Below are 22,751 nucleotides of genomic sequence, written 5' to 3' on the forward strand. Positions count from 1 at the left end.
TGAAAATAAAAGTATTAGTCTAAAAAATTTTTTTGAATGGAGTGGTGGCCTTGTGGTAACACATCCACCTAGGAAGCAAGAGAATCTCTTGATACAAGATCAAATCCCACAGTTGCCAGAATACTCTTCCTCTCTACTAGACCTTGAGTGGTTGTCTGGGCACTTGGCATGCAGAAGAGATGATAAACCAAGGTACCATGTGCAACAAGTACTTAGCACATTTTAAAGATCTCATGTCAACAAAGGAGCTGTCCATGGAATAACTGAAGAAAAATCCACTAAAATAGAGGAAACAAATGATGAGTGCTCTAACACAACTGTCAATCGGCTCTACCCAGGTAAGAAGCCTGTTGTACAAATGATTCTGTTTGCAAAGTGCTTGGTCTCTGACCAAAGATAGGCACTGTATGAGTATCAATAATAATCATAAAGAAACTAAACAGTAAAGCATCAAAATGACATATCATTTGTCGATTTGGAAATGGCCACCATAACAGCAAGGCATGAAAGGCTGTAGAATCTGGGACAAATCTCAAGGGCTGAACTTGTCATCTCAGGAAAACTTGTCAACATTACCTGAGGATATGGAAAAATACCCACACTTCAAGTGTGTGATGACGAAGTTATTTTTTGGGCAGCAGCCCAGTGTTCGTTAGAATCAGTTGCTGCAATTGTTAGGTACATATGTATGTTAAAATGAATGTATGCAGAGTGTGTGTGTGTGTGTGTGTGTGTGTGTGTGTGTGTGTGTGTGTTAGTCATTGCGTATGTAACATTGATGCAATGTGTTGTGTAAACGTAAGTGTTTTTGTAAAGCACCTAGAGCAAATCTGTGGATAGTGTGCTATATAAGTATCCATTATTATTATTATAATTATTATTAATTGTTCATGAATCATTACTTTTGTTCTACTCAAAATCACAAGAAAATAATGAACTGGCAGTGGGTTACTGATTTCTCTCCTTTTCATTTCTTTATATTTCTAATACTTTCAGAATGACTGTTCTTCAAATCATTAGTAATTTTCTTAAGATTTTGAAACACATTCTCTCTCTCTCTCTCTATCTCTCTCTCTCTCACACAATTGTACTGGTCCCTGTCGAAGATAGCCCTTTGCAATTGAAGCAAAACAAAATGAAATAAGCAAGCAAGGAGAAAGAACATCACAGCAAAACATAACTATCTGAGGTTGAAAGTATTTACACTATTTTCTACCTTTACCAAAACATCCTCCTGTGCAGAATTTTTTTAATATGACAACAAAAATATTTAGTATTTACCTGTAAAACATGGGGGAAAAAAAACCTCTTAGCACTTGTTTTTAATATCTCAGTAGTACAATCAAAAATCAAAACTTGTCATGAATTTCAGAGGTTTGAGCAAACTGGCCAGCATCCTATAATTGGTTGATTAACAAATCACAAATAGCAGTTTTGTCATCACAGACACTTCAAATGTTAGGTAAAACTATCACTAGTATCAGTCTCAAATTAGATCAAAAGCCCATCACTACTTCCAAAACAGTTCATGTTTTATCAAACTCATGTTGTTACGTTCTCAGTCAAACACACCCAAACACACACACATACACACACACTTGCACACACACACACACACACACACACACACACACACACAGATTGACAGAAGCAACATAATGCAAATACCAGTACACACAGAGAAAATTAAATGCAAACACACACACAGAGAATTAAAAACACAAACACACACACAAATATATGCACACATAAAGCAATAAAATGCATGCAGACATTTTATTTTACACACACACACACACACACACACACACACACACACACAATTGAATGTATGTGCTCACATGCACATACATGCACACAGAGGAAAGTTAATGCACTCACACACAGAGGCAATAAAATGTACACATACACACACACACACACACAGGTAATCAAGCATATTTGATACACAAATATATAAATCACAGGTCAGAAAAATAAAGTAAGCAAGGGAATCAAATGTCAGCAAAAATGCTGGAAAGTAAATAGAAATGGGATTTTGTTTTAAAAAATCACCTTGAAAATGGTTCAGGCACAGAATAAACAAAAGCACACTTGAACGCACTCATGCACATAATGTTCAACCTTTTTAATACACATTCACACACAGGTATACACACATTTTCTCTCGCATGTATACATACATTTACGTAAATATAAATATATGTTGATACTTACAGTTAGACATGGTACAAATGAGGCATAGTAAAATTTTCAAATAACATAAAAAATGAAAACAAGCTCCTTTCTTTCTTTGCTCCTTACAGCCCAGGTGACTTTACTGGGCCACATCAGAGCTTTAAAACTGTAGATATTGATCCCATAGAATCTGACTGTTTATTGTTGCTTATAGTCCAGCCGACTGCATAAGGCCATATCAGGACTGTCAAACTGTACACAAACTCAACTGTGTCAACATAAAACTGTCACATCTACATACAAAAACAAACAAAAAAACACAACAACAACACAAGTACAAAAATCACCGAGACAAATCCACAAAACACAGTTCATGACACATTATCTTAACCATAAATCTCCTTTGGGCAATTAAGACAAGGCTGTGCTGAGGATGTCAGCCCTTCCGCTTTATCTATCATCCCCAGATTTTAAAAATCATAGAAATGGAAACACAATACTTCAAGGCTAGTACCCATCCCAGTATTTACCATTTCACTACCCAGTCACCAGAGCAAAACAGCACAGTTTGTACATCATAAACTGTGGAAAAGAAAAAAAAAGTGTCAAGGCTTGCTTGAAAAAAGAAAGGGGAATGGAATGGGAAGGCAGAAAAAGGGGACAACAGCGAGGGAAGAAAAAAGGAAAGAGAGCAATAGAAAAGAGGAAATTTATAGCACAGGATTTCCGGAAGACGGGGATGCTTTTTATACTAAAGACCCCCAGCAGGGGAAACACAATCTGATTCATATTCATGCACATAAACCTAGAACATGTCTCCAACGTTGACCACTCTTATCAACTTTTCAACAAATGATGAAAAAAAAACCCACAAAAAAACTGATCTGAATACAAACCTAGCTATACATGAATCAAAATTACATATAACAATAACAGGCCTAGGAAACCAAAATTACACATAACAATAACAGGCCTAGGAAACCAAAATTACATATAACAATAACAGGCCTAGGAAACCAAAATTACATATAACAATAACAGGCCTAGGAAACCAAAATTACACATAACAATAACAGGCCTAGGAAACCAAAATTACATATAACAATAACAGGCCTAGGAAACCAAAATTACACATAACAATAACAGGCCTAGGAAACCAAAATTACACATAACAATAACAGGCCTATGAAACCAAAACTGCCAAGGGGCACCTCACATGGCCAGGTCACAAAAAAAGCATACAACAAAGTGAGCATACCCAATTATCAAGTCCCAGGAAAGACCCCAAAAATATTCAAAGCTTTTTTGAGAAAAAAAAAAAAAAAGAATGGGCGAACAAGGCAGAAAATAGGAAAGGAAGAGACCACAGAAAGAACAGGAAAAAGCCAGAACAAAGAAAGCGATAGAAAAAAAATGGGGTTTTTCTATGCTCAAAATAACCCCCAGCTGGAGAAAGCAAACAGTGTAGGAACTGACACCATCCAACTCCACAATGATTCCATGCAAAAATCTTTTAAAGAAAGAAGGAACCAACAATGACAAAACAGAAAAAGCATACAAGATAATCACAGAGATCAAGAAATGAATCAAACAAACCAATTAAATGATACATTTTTTTTTTTTAAACAATATCTAACACCAAAAAACCTAGCAAACCAAATACACAAACATAATATGCCATACCAATTTTGTTTTCTTTATTTGTCTTTTAATTTGATGTGAATAAATATAATTCATACAGACATAATCATCCCCTACACCCCTGAGTATCATTCAAGGTCATACCAGAGTTATGTCACTGACATCTGAAGAATTCATCTCCAATGACATGTTTTAACTCTTTCAGTGCATCACGTTCTGAATACCTTGGTGTTTACTGACATCTGTGAAGAATTCACCTCCACTGACAACATTTAAGTTTTAACTCTTGTCTTGCACCTTGTTCTGAATGCCTTGGTGTGTCTCAGATGCTGAATGAAACAAAATAGCCATTTTACACAAAGGAAATACAGTCAGTAAGGCTTCTCTTGCTTTTACGTGACATAAAGGTGAGTCCCCTTCCTGTCAAACAAAGGTCAAGGTTACTGGAAAGGTCGTGATGATCGAAAAAATGTTGAACAATCAACATCTATAAATCTGTTTTCAACAACGTCAATCTATAAATCAAGTTACAAATTAATATCAATCACAAAGCTGTTTGAGACAAAAACACTGATACTGATTTGGTGTCCTTGACCATTTGAATCTGAACCTAAGTCCAAAGCAGGTCAAAGTTCAAAACATGTGATCACTTTCAGTAGAATGTAACAATTACAACAAAAAGAAGAGAAAAAAAAAATCATAGCAAGACAAACAAACCGTAAAATGGTTGAAATATGCCTGCTTGGAGTAACAAATCAGAAAATTCAGTAGCAAAGAAATCCCAACAACAAAAGTACTGACTGCAACACATGACTGTTCATCAACAGAGACAGAAACAACAAAGCAACCAACAAAGGAAAAAAAAAAGGAAGAAATACAAAAATCATTCAATCGTGAAAGCAGCAACGACAACAACAAAGTAAAAGGGTTGAAATAAGCATGCCTGCTGTAACGAATGCTGTAACAAATCATAAGCTGCAGTTGAAAAAAAGCAAACAAAAAAACACACACACACAAAAACCAACCTAACAACCAAAAAATACTGTGTGCAACACACGACTATTCATCAACAGAGAAAAAGGCAACAAAACAACCATCAAAGGAAGAAAAGAAAGAAATACAAGAAAACACACCATTAAAAAAACAAGTAACTGACTGAATGACTGAGTCACTAACTCCAACAACTAACTAAATTCTTTTTTTTTTTTAAATGTATAAAAAAAAACAGAAAATTTGAACATCAGAAATAACAACTCTCAAACACAAACACTCATGTACACACATACATCCACCACAAACATACAGATGTGCACATGCATGCGCATACATGAACATCATAAGCCATAGGAAAACAAAGAAACAAATCTAATAGGAACTGGCACAATTTTCTCTCCTGGACAGTCTTTCACTAGACACCAAAAGGTTGGCCAAAGAACACCTGGCGCAGGACATTCAAAGAACTCAAGACCCTGAAGCACACCTGAGATACCAATCAGGGACTGGCCCACAACAAACAAAAGTGGCAGTTCTTTGTTGTTGCCCTACATGCCAGAGGGCATAAAGCAACTGGTTACGCAAGACAATTTTCTTCCACCAATGTCTTGCAGACCTGCGCAGAAAAACACAACTTTTTTAAAACTTTTTTCACCGCCAAGTTTCTGAATGAAAATAACTCCCCAGCACCAAATATTTTAGACATGATGCTTTCAGTCACAGGCTTCGGTTCATGTCAAAAGAAAACAAGAGACTTGTTCACTTCAAACTCAGTCAGGGAGCAAAGGTTAGTCATTGTTCTATTAGCGGGAAACTGGCTGCAGCAAGTTAAGGTTTGTTACAATGTGTCTTGTCAACTTGACCCTTCAATGTCAAAAAAAGTTGCCTATGGTGGTGCACTGTCTAGTCAACTAAAGTTGCCTATGGCAGTGAAAAAGTTAACACATTTCATCCCGCACCTTGTGCCTGTCATGATGTGAATGCGTACTCACAAAGACTGCAGAAAGGAACTCATGCCAGGAACCCTACTTTAAGTTCTTTTGTGTTTGTTTTGTTTGTCATGGTGCAAACTAACCAGATTTATTCACTTTACAATTTCATAAATACTCCAGAAATCACTTTACAACAAGCACACCAAATTTTACGACAATCCATTCAGAAACAAAATTTTAATGATTGTTTTCCTGACTTTACCCTCTTCCAGCCTTCACTGCTTGGCCTGGAGTACTTAATAATATTTGGGATGAAATGGGTTAATCAGCTGGAGCTGTTGACTCACAAGCTTCTGGCTTTTTTAAGCACACACATAAAACCATGCATGAGAGTCCACATGTGCATCCACACAAACACACAGTCAGATAAGTAATATAACATAATAAAACATGCTGAAAACTGGAATTTCAGAACTTGGGCACAAACAAGTGCACTGACAATACATCACACACACACACACACACACACACACACACACACACACACATACACACACACACACACCAAATCACTGAAGCAAAAGAATTTCCAGAAACAAATAATTTTCATGGAAATGCTTCTGCTCATCTGCTTACATAATATCATGAAATAGAGCAGAAACACAAAGATACATTTCACAGTACATGTCCATGCTGGGTATGTTCATGCTTCCATAACCCATGAAACACTGACATGCATCAAAGGATCTTTAACATGCGCATTTTTTCTCCTGCCAGTATATACATGAAGTGGATTAAAGCACAAGCAGGTCTGCACATATGTTGATTTGAGAGAGAGAGAGAGAGAAATATATATATATATATATATATATATATATATATATATATATATAAAGGTCTATTCCCACCGATACCAGAATTGAACCCAGGACTCTCAGTCAGAAAGTTACATGCTCTAGCCGCTCAGCTATGGCGCCTGTCAACATTCTCAAACCATTCCATACATTACCAACAAAAACTTTCAGGATGCATGTAACTCCAACAACAGAACAGCCATGAGCATTATAAGACATCTCTTCAATATTTAAAATATTTTATTCTCAACACATGGCCCGAGGTGAAACAACATTTTTCTGGTTATCATTCCTGACATCAAGGACAGTATTAACACTTTACTAAGACAACTATATATTCCATCAGAGATGTGTTTCAGCCACCACATCACACATCACACTGAACAGAGACAAGAAACCCCCTCTCATAGCATCAAAGGAAATGAAATGGCCGACAGAGCAGCAAAAAGGGGAGCACAAAGAATAGAGAATACTGTTGAAATTCCTACACAACAATCAGTTTCAGAATGTTGCAGACTGCTCGAGTCTTCAATATGGAGCAGATGCCAAGCTAGTGCAGTTGACAGAATTTCTTACCCAAAGGAAAAGGGGTTTACCACTGAAATTACACAACAAAAAATGATAGACTGTCCATCATATTATCACAGACTGGTAATCTCTCTGGTGTCTCATATAAGACTGAATGCTTTCAAGACAAAGTTTAGCAAAAACGTTTATTGTGTCTGTGGTAAACAGATCACACAAAATCATATTTTGTTCAGTGTCAAAGAATTGTCAGGTTACTTCCAAACACATGTAAGGTTACAAAATTTTCAGAACAAAACATTAAAAAAAATGTCCAATCAATTACTATTAACCAAATTTGCTGAATCCCTGTTACATAGTCCAATAGGACTGTTTCTGTGATGCGACCTACTGATACTTAATTTTACTTTCATGTTGATAATTGCTGTTTCACAGATGCTTATGAATTGCTGATTCTGTTGTTATAGTTTATCCTTTCTCTGTATATCCCCCTCAAAACTCCATCCCAACCCCACCTCCCACACACATACACACACACACACACACACATCACACGTCTAATATCACTCAAAGTGAAAAGACGTTAAATTAAAGAAAGAAATACAAAAAACCGTCTTCATCCCTCAACAGTTACTTTATCACAGTAACACTTCAACAGCTACAGACCAACCAGTGAACATGCAATTCACTCACACTGACAGTTCAATGACTGAAACAAACTTAAAGGAAATTTTCTATCTAAAATTACGTTTAAATAACATACTTACCGCGACCCAACTAGTGCAGACTCCGGCAGGGGTCTGACATTCCTGTCCTGTGCAAACTACTATCCGCCTATGCGGAGAAAATGAAAGCAACTACGGCCGATAACCTCCCGGAAGTAGGTAACCTCCCCTTTGTCCTGCTAGCTAGCACCCTCTTTTGATGGCAACTTAACCTCATTTCAAGTGTTGGCGTGCAAAAGATAATCCAACTTTCTCATCACAGACTTACTATAGTCTGTAATGCACAGATGGTTATCCAGTTTTCTCACCACATATCTATTATGTGAATAACTCAGTCCAAAATGTACAAACAGTGATCCAGTTTTCTCATCACAGATCCATTACAGAAATGACAGTCTTTAAAGTACAAACCGCAATCCAGTTTTCTCATTACATATCTGTTACTGCAATAACAGAGTCTGTAATGTGAAAATGACAACCCAGATCCATTACTGCAATATTAGAGTTTATAAAGAACAAACAGCTATCCAGTTTTCTCATCACATATCTATTACGTGAATGACAGACTGTAATGCTCAAACTGCAGTCCTTTTCCTTTATTTTTCATCACAGATCTACTACAGTCACAATAGCCTTTAATTTGCAAACAGCAATCCAGTTTTTTCATCACAGATGCATTACAGCAATAACACAGTCTGTAATGTGCAAACAACAGTCCAGATTCCCAACACGTACCCATTACAGCAATAACACAGTCAGTAATGTACAAACAACAGTCCAGATTCCCAACACATACCCATTACAGCAATAACACAGTCAGTAATGTACAAACGACAGTCCAGATTCCCAACACATACCCATTACAGCAATAACACAGTCTGTAATGTACAAACAACACTCCAGATTCCCACCACATACCCATCACAGCAATAACAAAGTCTGTAATGTAAAAAAACATCCTACAATCCAACTGACTAATCACAGAGCCATCATAACAAGAACAGCCTCATGTGGTGCCCTTTCCAAAGCCAGTGATCTGTCACTTGTCAATCAGGCATCAGAAACAAACATCAGTGCTGTCCCTCCAGTGATGGTCCCATCACACTGGTGTGTCTAACGTCTATCAGGTAACCATCAAAGCACTAGTCAAAAATAAATAAACAAATAAATAAGTATTAAAAAAAACTATAAAGATATATATATATATATATATCAGGAAACCCCACTGTTCCAGCCATACTCCTATCTCTGAATCAGAGACCCACAAAGACAACTTTAGTTCAATCTCTGAAAACAGAAACAGACAGTAAGAAACCCTTTTTTCCACAGTGGTGATCAAGCTCAGTCTGAAGAGAAGCATCTTGTTAAACATGGGGACATGAGACTGCATCATCTAGATGTTGTGAAGTTTGACATTATGTTGAGCATGATGTGGCGTGTGATGTTTTTGTGTGTGTGTAAGTACATAAATTACTGTTAGTGTTTGGTTGGATGTCTGCGTGTGGTTATGTATGGAAAACGCCATTTCAGTGTTTAAACACATGTTTATCACATCAATTTTTACACTGTACAGCACAGTTGAGCAGGTTTTATATGGGAAGGTGCTATATAAATTAAATCATTATTGTCATTTTTTTCACTGTTCTGTCAGATTCTCATCAGAGTTCACGCAGTGGTGCTGGGTTTAACCCCCTGTCGACAGATAGGGCAGGTGGCGTTTCTCTGAGAACAGAAACAAAGCAACCACTATAATCATAACAGGAATAGACAAACAAACAAAAAGAAATGAAATGCAAGTGTGTTAAAATAATACAATCATAATCATAACAGGAGCTGACAAACAATCAAAAAGAAATGAAATGCAAGCATGACAAATCAATACCAAATACACAAACTCCACCACCAACAAATACATACAACACACACACACACACACACACACACACACACAATGATGAACCAACCAACCTTGAGCCACTCGTCAATGCAGTCTTTGTGGAAGTCATGTTTGCAGGGGATGGATCGCAGGCAGTCCCCATTCTCAAACTCCACCAGACAGATCTGGCACTGCGCCTTCCCCGCTGATGATGCCATCATCGAGGCTTCACAGCCTTGACCTCTGAACTTGTGGGTCGGTAGACGACGGATCTGATCTTCTGTGATTCCACGCCGTCTCACTTCTCCCAGCCTCTCCGCCAGCTCCCATAATCCCTGGTGGAAAACATCATGGTGTCAACTGGTGTGTGTCTATGCTTGTGAATGTCCGCCTCAATTGGTGTGTGAGTCTGTGCATGTGAATGTCTGCCAGTTCTCATAATCCTGGGCAGGAAACATAGTGGTGTCAAATGGTGTGTGTGTCCATGCGTGTGAATGTCCGTAAGTTCTCATAATCCCTGGCAATGATATCAATCGATGTGTGTGTATGCAAACATATTCACACATGAAATAATCATTGACAACCCACACAAACATATTCATACTACACACACAGGTAACAAAAAAAACAAATACAATTCACACACACACACAATACACACACAAACACACAAAATGTATTACATCATAATCATCCAGATCCACCCCAGCTTCGTTGTGATTCAGTGTATCTGGTGCCCTGAGCAGCAGCATCAGCAGCATCAGTGATGGGTCATGCTGAAAGAAACACAACGCACTGACTGACTGACTGATATGGATACCTATATGGCAGACAGAAAATAATGACTGATTGATTGGTATGGATACCTATATGGCAGACAGAAAATAATGACTGATTGATTGGTATGGATACCTATATGGCAGACAGAAAATAATGACTGATTGATTGGTATGGATACCTACATGGCAGACATAAAATAATGACTGATTGATTGGTATGGATACCTATATGGCAGACAGAAAATAATGACTGATTGATTGGTATGGATACCTACATGGCAGACAGAAAATAATGACTGATTGATTGGTATGGATACCTATATGGCAGACAGAAAATAATGACTGATTGATTGGTATGGATACCTACATGACAGACAGAAAATAATGACTGATTGATTGGTATGGATACCTACATGGCAGACAGAAAATAATGACTGATTGATTGGTATGGATACCTACATGGCAGACAGAAAATAATGACTGATTGATTGGTATGGATACCTACATGGCAGACAGAAAATAATGACTGATTGATTGGTATGGATACCTACATGGCAGACATAAAATAATGACTGATTGATTGGTATGGATACCTACATGGCAGACAGAAAATAATGACTGATTGATTGGTATGGATACCTACATGGCAGACAGAAAATAATGACTGATTGATTGGTATGGATACCTACATGGCAGACAGAAAATAATGACTGATTGATTGGTATGGATACCTACATGGCAGACAGAAAATAATGACTGATTGATTGGTATGGATACCTACATGGCAGACATAAAATAATGACTGATTGATTGGTATGGATACCTATATGGCAGACAGAAAATAATGACTGATTGATTGGTATGGATACCTATATGGCAGACAGAAAATAATGACTGATTGATTGATATGGATACCTATATGGCAGAGACCCAACTCTAAGCACTTTACAAACATGGAGTTATTTGCAAAACAGTCTGCCTACCTGGGCAGAGCTGACTGAGAACTGCAGTTGGGTGCTCATCATTCATTTCTTGCAACATTCAGTCAGGCTTCACACACACACACACACACACACACACAATGTACATTAGAGTGGATTTTACAAAGAAATTTTGCCAGGGACAACTCTCTTAAGTCTTGTTGCTGTGGGTTCTTTTATGTGAGCTACACACTGGACCTCAGTTTATCGCTTTATTTGAATGCCTCTTGTCCAGACCACCAATCAAGGTCTGATAGAGGAGCAAATTCAGCAAAGTGGGATTCAAACCTGCACACTCAGATTCTCTCACTTCAAAGGCGGTCACATTACCACTATGCTACCTCTCCTGGTAAAGCATCCACTTAAGCAGCGAGAGAATCTGAGGGTGCAAGATTGAATCCACCCTTGCCAGTTCCTCCTTCCTCTAGACCTTGAAACTATGAAAGGTGATTTGGACGCAGTCATTTAGATGAAACAAAAAAACGAGGTCTCCTGTGCAGCACGCACTCAGTACATATAAAAGTAACCCACAGCAACTAAAAGACTGTCCCTGGCAAAATCATGTTGTGAAATCCACTCAGATCTTAAAACAAATACACTTGCACACAGAAAATAAAAAGAGTGGCGCTGCACTGTAGAGACGCGCTAACTCCTGAGAGAGCAGTCCACATATCACACAGAGAAGTTTGTTGTGACAGGAAGTAGTACATCACAATACAGAATACAGTACACACCATCATGGACAGAAAGTCATCAGGAGCCTCAGAGTCATCAGCCAGGAGTCTCTCTTCAGGATCAAATTCACCAGCAGGTAAACTGCTGCCCTCTGCAAAGGCAAGACAATGCATCTTTAGTAATCCATGTGGAAACTATGCACACCCAAACTGCTGCCCTCTGTCAACACAATACATCTTTATCAATCCCTCCTGAAATTGTGTGTGCATCCAAAGGCTCATCACTCACAGCACAGTCTCTCAGCCACAGCTGAACCAATGCACATATGAACATGACAAAAGTTGTACTAAAAAATCAAAAAGTTAAACGTTTAGGTCAGCTTGGATCATGCTGCATGTGTGTGTGTGTGTGTGTGTGTGTGTGTGTGTGTGTGTGTGTCCACCCTCCCCCGCTCCAATAAAAGAAAGCAATCCAAAACAGATGACCATATATTTGTCTTTCCTTACTTTTCTTCTTTTTTTTTTTAATAACCCCTTCAGCACTGATGTCACAGTACACACACACACATACACATCCACATCCATGTCACAGTAAACACACACACACACACACACACACACACACACACAAGCATCAATGCTGCAGTACACTCACACATACACAGACATAAACAAATATGGACAGCCAAATCAAGGTGAATTTTGAGATATTTGTTTACAAATGTGAGTTAAAACAAAAACAAAACAAAAAACAACAACAAAACTTCCCACAACACAAAAAACATCCAGTTAAGACAAACGATCCACAACAGAGTTTAAAAAACAAACAGAACCAACCACCATGCAACCCACCTTTCCATGACACACATAATTATACTCTAATGGTTTAGCTTGTATGCTTTAAAATTACTTATGTCTGATTCCACTTTTTCAAAATATATAATTTTTTTATTGGCATAACAGTTTACATGTCTGGAACCCGCTGTGAGCAACTGTATCAATGCATCCTCCACTGACTGATCTGGGCCACAATTCTGATCAATAAAACATTTGTATTTGTATAAAAGTTTTGTATATACTCCCTGTTTGCCAAGGATGCCAGGGTGTTTCTTTATCAACTGAGAGCTAATATGCTTTTATGTTATGGTTAGATTCAACTGGATCGTATCGGGCGCTGGCTGGATGTATTATTGCAATATTCATTATTATCACTATCATTACCAAACCGTTCCATCACCACCAAATGACCCCAGAACTCACCACCGTCCTCCAATGAACTGGGTTCCGGCTCCACACTAGAGCCAGAGGCAGAGCCAGAGCCATCACCAGCTCCCGGCTCTGTGACCCTGGCACCTCTGGCCCCCCGCCGCCCCCCTCCTGCCCCCGCTCTCATCAACAGGCGCAGGTGCCCCCCTCCCCTGCCCGCCCCCGGCAGCTGCACCCCCATGCGCATGGTGCCGTCTGGCCCACGGAACAGTCGCAGGATCCTGGGCCCTCTGTGCTCCGCCGCCCTTGCCCCTCCGCGGCCCCCTTCCATCCGCCCTGGGACCGAAGGGAAGTGACGCCCTCTCGCCTGCAACTGGGAATTTTAAAAAATGGGGATGAAGGAGAACTGAAAAAATATCTATCTCTTTGTTCCTCAGCTAAAAGTCTGAGGTTCACCACTGGTGGGATTCTGCCTGTGTGACTGTTGTGAATCCCACCTTTGAGGTAGTCACATTCCATCTTTGGAGTAGATGTCTATACACCACACCAGTGTGCATGTGTTTTATTCTCATGTCATCCATCCCACCTGAACACAATGGTCTACTCTTCTTGTTGTCAGCTTTCAAAGTCATCAATCACCCATGAAATTTTCCAACTTTAATGACATTACTATTAGGTCATCTCAAGAGAAATTCTTTATTGGAAACGCAGTGCTTGCATTCAAAATCGCAGAGATAGTGATAGAGGGAGAGAAACTGACAGATGCACAGAGAGACTGACAGACAGACAGACAGACAAAGAGACAGAGAGAGAAACAAACACTTTGACAGTGACTGACCATCATACATGATATCATGCACTGAGCTAACTGACCTGGTGCTGACATTTAAATGATTAACACAATGGGATTATCAAAAGTCAGTTTGATGAGTACAATGATGTCAGCCTGATTTCTTGCATAATCTATTATCATTTGTGAAAATGGTGAATTGAAATGATGGGAAAGTTTAGATCTGAATGATGTGCTGCATAGTGCCGAAACTACCCAGTGACAGGGAGATAGTATTGATGCCTATCTAAACAATCTCCATATCACTATCAGGCATTCTTTAAAACAAATTGCACAGTCAAAGGCATGCTGAAGTGTTCACACTTACTTCCAGTTGTAGTATAGATCAACATCACTTGGTCCAATCACACATCCACCAGCATGCCATTTGTATGAAATTTGCACTAATACTCATATACAAATTTTGTGCCAAAGTTTCACTTCTTTAATTTACAGTAATTAGTAGTTTTTCTCATTACTTTCATTATTTCAGTTAGTACTAGGCTTATCAGTTTCACATATCTATTACTAATTCATTGCTACACAACACAGATGGTGAAAATAATGAAAACTGAATGTCACAAAATCATTTTACGTCAGTGGGGAAGTGGAAAACTAAAGCACCACTCCTGTGCATCAAACGTATCCACAGCAAACCAAACATCAACATTGCATGGTTTGGCAATGTAGCACAACTTTTAATGTTTCCATGTCTCACAAGGCCCATGTTTTCACCGTCTCACATGCTAATACATTCACTATGATGGGAAGCATTTGTGTGCAACCCAGCTTGCTTTCACTCCTCAAGGTGTAAGTCTTAGCTGCTGCACTAATGTCCTTTCAGTGGCTCTACTCTACTGCTCCCTTATTCCAACTCCTCGAAAGCATAAACACCACAGAGTGGAACAACTGACACCACAGACACAGAGAGAGGCAAGGAGGAAGACCTGCACTCACCCCACCAGGCATGAACATGCCCAGAGGATGAACCATCGGGGAGGGTTCACCTCCCTCGTCATCATTGTCGTCATTCAATTCTTCCTGCAAGCGGCGGGCCATCTCCTCATCTCTCTGCATCATCATCTCCATCTCTGCCTGCAGCAGCTCCCGCGCCAACGCCGCATCACGGGACGAGCTCATTGGCCGGCTGGTGTTTGCTGTCCACACCAATCAAACTGCAGTGTACTTAGTGACTGCACCAATCAAACTGCAGTGTACTTACTGGCTGCACCAATCAAACTGCAGTGTACTTACTGGCTGCACCAAGCAAACTGCAGCATATTTACTGGCTGCACCAATCAAACTGCAGTGTACTTACTGGCTGCACCAAGCAAACTGCAGTGTACTTACTGGCTGCACCAAGCAAACTGCAGCATATTTACTGGCTGCACCAAGCAAAATGCAGTGTACTTACTGGCTGCACCAAGCAAACTGCAGTGTACATGTCTACACTTTCATTTCTACTGACTTAAGAAATAGTTGAAACTGGGTCTAAGTTTTTAAATGATTACTGTTCTGAAAGAACAACAAGAAGAAAGAAAGAAAAACAAGATAAGAAACTGTGAAACTTATTTAAAAATCAGGGAGCAGGGTATTATTAGGCCTATAGAAGTAAGATTTTTTTTCTGCTTAGCCCCCATACAACTCTCTTTCTTCTCATTCTCTCTTTCTGTTGTTTAATAGTTCATTAGGAAGTACTGTTATCATCAACTTGAGTTTGTGTGCCCTAAAACTGTTTACCTACTTATAAAAAGTTCCTAGACCTGCATTTATTTATTCCTTAATATTCAACATATTCAACATATCCCACGGGGGGTAGTGAGGTCTGGTGCCGGACGTCCCGCTCACTAAGGGAAGTGATAGTAACTAACCCTCTCCTTCCCAGGTGTAGTGACCGCCGCGTAGCCACTGTCTAGCTTGCTAGTCAGTAAGGTTATTGCAATGGCCTCTCCAACATTACTGTGACCTTAGCAACACCTTCACACGGTGCCCCTGTTTCCACTAAGTTTGCTATGTCATGGCGCGACCGAGTTTCCGGCGGTATATCTGGGCGGGCGGGATGAGCCTTCAACCCTGGTTGTAAATCTGCCTAAGAGAAGGAAAATTTCTGATTTTAAAACCTGGGCAGACAGAGCCCATCAGCTGTCACAGGCAATCTGTCTACAGCCTTGTGGTCGCCATAGACATCTTAGCTCGCTGAGCCCTGTGGAAGGATGCATGGCCTAAAGAGTGGGATTGGTTTGTGCACACTGGTCTTCACTTTAAATCTTCGCAGTGCAGGCGGGAAGAAAGACCTACAGCGATGGAGGAGAGGCGAAACGACAGGTACTAGATGGTACTGGGAGTCGCAGTCTCAATTCTGCATGTAGGCGGCTCAGACTATTGGGTCGCTTGTCTGTTGACTTGAGGCAACAACAGCATTCGGCAGCACTCTGATCGACCAAGCAGCCCTCTCTAGGGATAGCGCTGCTTGCTCCACATGGAGACAGGCCTAGAAAAGGTGGCCTAAACACAGCTTGCCTCACTCACACCTGGTTGGTTCGCCGCAGCCAACGGGCATCTCACTGCAGCGGTAAGAACAACACTGAGCAAAAGAAATCAAAATCAAAATCAAAATCAAAAGCAAGAAGCAATTTGAATTTGAAGTTAGCGTGCTGGAACATCCGCACCATGCAAGACTCGGACGACAGCGACCGACCACAGAGACGATCAGCTCTGGTGGCGAGGGAACTAGCACAGCTGGACATTGACATCCCTGCTCTCAGCAAAATCCGCTTTGCAGAACAAGGATCCCTCACAGAGGAGGGTGCAGGCTACACCCTGTACTGGTCAGGCAAAAGTAAAGAGGAGCGCAGACTGTCTGGAGTAGGCTTCATGATCAAGTCCTCTATTGCCAGCAAGCTCCATAGCCTTCCAGTGGGACATTCGGATCGCATGATGTCCCTACGACTGCCCCTTACAAGCAACTGCTTCGTCTCTCTGTTCAGCGTGTAGGCCCCTACCCTCCAAGCAGATGCCGTCACCAAAGAAGCTTTCTACAGTGAACTTAGTTCTCTGCTCAGGAAATTGGACAAGGAGGATAAGATTCTCATCATGGGTGACTTCAATGCACGAGTTGGTAGGGATCATATCATCTGGTCAGGAGTTATAGGACAGCATGGCATTGGCAACTGCAATGACAACGGCCGCTTGCTTCTAGAGTTCTGCACCAAGCACAGCCTGTCAGTCACCAACACACTGTTTCACCAGAAGGCCAGATACAAGACGACCTGGAAACATCCACATTCCAAACATTGGCATCTTTTGGACTACATCCTGGTACGCCAGAGGGATATTAAGGATGTTCTGCACACCAGAGTCATGCCAAGTGCCAACTGCTACACAGATCACAGGCTAGTTTGTGCCAAGGTCAGGCTCACAGTCAGACCAGCAATCAGAAGGAGAGGACCCCCGACTAAGAAGTTAAATGTCCAGCAACTACTGGTCAAGGAAGAGGAGTTCAGGAAGGAGCTCGAAGACAGGCTAAAAGCAGAGGTCTCATCAAGCCAGGAGTCAGATCCAGAGGAGCAGTGGCAGCGCTTAAAGACTGCCCTTCAAAATTCAGCTGCGGACGTTGCTGGCTTCTCCACCAGGAAAAACAGAGACTGGTTTGACAAGAATGATGTGGAAATCCAGAATCTCATACAAGAAAAGCGTGCTTCGCATGCCAGACTCCCTGCCAGTAAAGATGACAATACAGCCAAGGCAGCCCACAGAACAGTTTGCAGCACTCTACAAACTAAACTCGGGGAGATTCAGAACAACTGGTGGCTTAAAATGGCTGAGAAGACTCAGTTATATGCTGACTTGGGCAACACAAAAGCCTTATACAAAGCCTTGCAAGCAGCATATGGCCCATTACTGCAAGTGCAGGCCCCTCTGCGCTCATCAGATGGTACTACTCTCTTGACAGATCGAGACTCCATTTTGCATCGCTGGACAGAGCACTACCAAGACCTCTTCGGAGACCAACGTACAGTTCTGGACTCTTCAATTGTGAAGATACCTCAGCTGACAGTCAAGCATGACCTGGACAACCCCCTGCTATTCGAAGAAGTGAAGTCCGTCATCAAGAAGCTCAAAGGTGGCAAAGCCCCTGGCATCGACGGGCTCCCAGCGGAAGTGTACGTTGCAGGAGGCGACATTGTCGCAGAACAGCTGACATCCCTCTTCACTCTGTGCTGGGACAAAGGAGTAGTGCCAGGTGACCTCAGAGATACAGTGATCGTCTCCCTCTACAAAAACAAGGGCGAGAAATCTGACTGCTCCAACTACAGAGGCATCACCCTTCTGTCAATTGCAGGAAAGATTCTGGCAAGAGTCCTACTGGACAGGCTGATTCCGACCATCACCGAGGAAAATCTCCCCGAGAGCCAGTGCGGGTTTCCAGCAAACAGAGGAACCACAGACATGATTTTTGTGCTACGCCAGTTGCAGGAGAAGTGCAGGAAGCAGAACATGGGCCTTTGCGCAGCCTTCATTGACCTGACCAAGGCCTTCAATACGGTTAGCCAAGATGGGCTCTGGAAGGTCCTGACAAAGCTTGGATGCCCACCAAAATTTCTTGCAGTCCTCAAGCAACTCCATGAAGATCAGTGTGGCCAAATGAAGTGTGGGGGCGAACTTTCAGAGCCGTTCCCCATTGGAAACGGTGTCAAGCAAGGCTGCGTCCTGGCCCCCACACTCTTCGCAATCTTCTTTAGCCTGATGCTGAGGGAAGCCAAGGAAGATCTGATTGAAGGCATCTACATCAGATTCAGAACTGATGGCAGCATCTTCAACCTCCGTCGTCTCCTTGCGCGTACCAAGACCACTGAGGAACTGATCTTGGAGCTGTTGTTTACAGACGACTGTGCTCTCCTCGCTCATACTGAGGAATCTCTGCAGTTAGTCGTCAACCACTTTGCTGATGCAGTCCGGGCTTCTGGCCTCACCATTAGTCTGAAGAAGACAGAAGTCATGTACTAGGCACCCCTTCATGGCACCTACGCACCACCCAAGATCTACATTAACGGGCACCAAATGAATGCTGTGGAACATTTCACTTACCTTGGAAGCATCATCTCCAACGATGCCACAATCTCCAAGGATGTGGACCATCGTCTGTCCAAATCCAGCAGCTCATTTGGACGTCTCCAGAAACGTGTTTGGCAAAACCACTCCCTAAGACTCTCGACCAAAATCCAGGTCTACAGGGCAGTCGTCATCAGTACCCTGCTGTATGGATCTGAAGTTTGGGTCCTCTACAGGAGACACATCAAGCTGCTGAAGCGTTTCCACCAGAGATGCCTATGTTTCATCATGGGCATCAATTGGCAGGACTATACCACCAACATCGAAGTCCTGGAGAAAGCTGATCTCCCAAACATCGAGTCAATGCTGATGCTTCGACAGCTGCGCTGGGCAGGTCATGTAGCGCGTATAGACAACTCCAGAATGCCAAAGGCCATCTTCTACGGAAACTGCGTGAAGGTAAACGCAGCGTTGGAGCTCCATGCAGACGCTACAAGGACCAACTGAAGCAGCAGATGTCACGTAGCAAAACTGACCACCACAGCTGGGAGACACTGGCAGCAAACAGATCTGCCTGGAAAACTTCCACCAGGAAAGCTGTCAGGAAATTTGAAAAGGAAAGGACACAGACAGCAAGGGAAAAACGCAAGCGGAGAAAGGAGGCATCATCTCAAGTTCACCCCTCCAGCGACCAGCCAACCTTCACGTGCGCCAGCTGTTCCTGACAATGCAAATCCAGGATTGGCCTGTACAGCCACCAGAAGGCTTGCCTCACCCGGACTAGACCTTCTTCCCAGTGATCTTCGGATACGAAGAAACTGCCATCAATATTCAACACTCCTAGCCTCAATGACATATTTACTTCTTAAGCTACTGAGACAATACAAAACAAAACAAAACAAAATCATAAGTACTATCAACAAATTCAAGAAGACCTCACATCACAACACAGAATACAAACAAAACAAAATCCTAGGTACTATCATTGAAAACCAATAAGACCTTACATCATATAAACAAAACAAAATCCTAAGTACAATCAACAAATTAAAAATTAGGAAGATCTCACGTCGCAACGCAGACAGCTGTTCCAGTGATGAGGCCACCTCCCTCAGAACTGACGCAGGCTCTGAAGGGGTCATGGGACTGTCCGACTCTGAGTCGTCTGCACTGCTGGTGATTTCAGGCACTGGAAGGACAATGGGGAGATCACCCACAGGGCTTTCAGGCAACAGTGATGGCAAGGGCTCCACATTCCTCAGAGACCCATTCCTCTGACGCAGCACCGGTCGACTAAAATTGGAACTGGCATTTTGTCGGGGTGGATTCCTCGTTTCTCTGCTTGCTGTTTGTATCGGTGATGGTTCAGTAACCAAGGGCTTAGGGGTGGAGTTATTTTTAGCCTGGTTTGAGGAAGAATTTCTTGCTCTGGCGACAGAGTTGGGAATGGATGGTCGGCGAGACTCATCAGCTGGTCGTGTTGATGTCTGTCTGCTTCCAGCAGTGCTTCGGATTCCTGGCAGCCCTCCAGGTCTGGAGCGAACGGCATTGTTGTTTTCTCGCCTTGGGGATCGGTTCCTGGTCTGAGCACCAGTTGTTTGGGAGGTGCTGGAGGTATTAGTTCTGTCTGTGAACAGGATAAGAGACGAAAAGAAACAGGTTTAAAAAGTAAAGAAAGAAAAAAATATGGTGAGAGTGTTTGTGTATTTAAGCATGTGTGCAGGTTAGTGTGCATATGAATGAGCGTAAATGTGAATAGTAATGTTAACATAAAGTTACCTGTGCATGCCTGTGTCTGTGAAAGAATGAGAATGCATTCATGCACTTTGCTTGTATCCATATAGGTGTCCACTTGTCCTAGCGAGTGTGCTTCTGTGTGTGTTACATGTTCAATTTTCTGTGGTCCTTTGCACAATGTGGGCATAATCTCAAAAGAAAAAAAAAAGAAGAAGTGAATGAAATTATGTCTGATATCAGTTCCCTCAAATATTCACTCAACAGTTATTAACAGCTGATGTATATAATTGAACTTTCAGCCAAAGGAAAAGCATTATGAAAATGCCCACTTATAATCATTATCACAGGCAATTTTCTTCCTAAAATTACATTTAATCTAACATTCATCATGACCAAGTGCTGCTGTGGACACCCGCAGGGGTCTGATTCCTGTCATGTGCTAAGAACAAACCCGCTCATATGGATACATCATAACTAAGCAGTTGTGGCTAGTGACCTCCCTTAGTATGTACCAACTCCCTTCTTTTGACCTACTTATTTTCAATGTTATAAATTTGACTTCTGTAATCTCAGGCCTGAACAACTTAACTTTAAGGGTGTCAGCCAAACTCAACTATATCACTTGTGTCTGCCGGCCTCACTTTGCCTGCTGCTGCTGTTGTTACTGTTGTTCCCCGTGCTGGTCTTTGGCTTGGCTCCACCTGTGTTCCTGTCCATAGCCCTTCCTCTACTGTCCCTCCTCAACACTGACATGCAAACAGAAATCAACATTTGTGTTCATGAAATCAAAGCTACTGACAGGTAAACATTTCACAGAGGTACCGTGTTTGACTGCAACCAAAGCAAGGTTTGTGATATCTTTCTCTGGATGTAATTAATTTGTGGAACTTAAACTTACAGTTATGCACTCACACAAAAAAACATGGTATGATTCATGATCAGTGTAGACTCCAAAATCCTTCTCTTGGATTTGGCTATGCATACATGTGCATGTTGTAGATCTAGCTATTACATATAATTATATACAGTATATTACCATAAAAATAATTCTGCAGCACAAGCATGCCAGTAACTTGAGCATGCATTCCAGTTTACAAATAGGCTACCCGCAGAAAAAGTGAGCAGACCTACCAACAACATACAAATAGATCTAGCCTTTACATTTTAAACACTAATCAGACTTGTCTAAGAGTGGTCAGTGCTAGCATTAATTTTAAGTCATAGACGTAAACAATCCATTCACTTTTTTAGAGCCAGCAACAGCGGTCAAAACTCCTTTACGGAATAAACGTTGAGAAAGCACTCCTCCAAACCATATATGATACTGACCTTATTCTGTCATTTTGACTTGACGATTGATATTTGACAATCAGCTGGGCGAAACTCAACAACAAAAACAAAATACTGATGACTTGTTGATATCTTCCTTTTACGGATGTCGCCAAGTGCATAACAGGAGAGAAAACTGTGCATGTGTATGAGAGGAGTGATTTCCCTTATTCTGTGACACGTTTTGTGTGTTGCAGTGAAAAAACATTGTCCGGACAGCCTAAAGACTGCATAAACTCCTCACTCAAGACCCGACAGTGCGCCGCCAATATTCTCTCATTCCTGTCTCCTTTACCCTTTAGTCTGTTACCAGGTTCAGGTTAGGGGCGATGCCAAGCATCGTGGCCTTGCGGCTTTATACGCCCCGTCGATTTTCGTTTTGTTTTTTGTTGTTTTTTTTGGTCAGGTACTCCCAAGCCATAGACTCAGAGTGTCTATGTC

The 22,751-nt window shown here is 41.4% G+C and overlaps 1 protein-coding gene across 1 annotated transcript; it reads right to left on the reverse strand.

Moving 5' to 3' along the window:
• Window positions 1-709: 709 nt before the first annotated feature.
• On the reverse strand, window positions 710-22,427 carry LOC143275854 (uncharacterized). Its single transcript, XM_076580144.1, has 9 exons — window positions 22,311-22,427; window positions 21,623-21,727; window positions 20,314-20,871; window positions 15,150-15,349; window positions 13,418-13,736; window positions 12,218-12,309; window positions 10,408-10,500; window positions 9,817-10,059; window positions 710-9,570 (listed from the first exon to the last, which is right to left on the reverse strand). The coding sequence occupies exons 2-9, from the start codon at window positions 21,696-21,698 to the stop codon at window positions 9,514-9,516; spliced, it is 1,638 nt and encodes a 545-aa protein (XP_076436259.1). The 5' UTR covers window positions 21,699-21,727; window positions 22,311-22,427; the 3' UTR covers window positions 710-9,513.
• Window positions 22,428-22,751: the final 324 nt, after the last annotated feature.

This window comes from Babylonia areolata, chromosome 31 (assembly GCF_041734735.1).
Source record: "Babylonia areolata isolate BAREFJ2019XMU chromosome 31, ASM4173473v1, whole genome shotgun sequence".
Taxonomy (NCBI): domain Eukaryota; kingdom Metazoa; phylum Mollusca; class Gastropoda; order Neogastropoda; family Buccinidae; genus Babylonia; species Babylonia areolata.

Excerpts from the sequence above, each read along its gene's own strand:
- LOC143275854 (XM_076580144.1), bottom strand. The coding sequence starts at position 21,698 with ATGGACAGGAACACAGGTGGAGCCAAGCCAAAGACCAGCACGGGGAAC. Across the intron at positions 12,310-13,417 it reads CAGTTCATTGGAGGACGGTG|AGGGCAGCAGTTTACCTGCT; the intron begins GTGAGTTCTGGG and ends TTGCCTTTGCAG. Across the intron at positions 10,501-12,217 it reads ATGACTTTCTGTCCATGATG|CATGACCCATCACTGATGCT; the intron begins GTGTGTACTGTA and ends TGTTTCTTTCAG.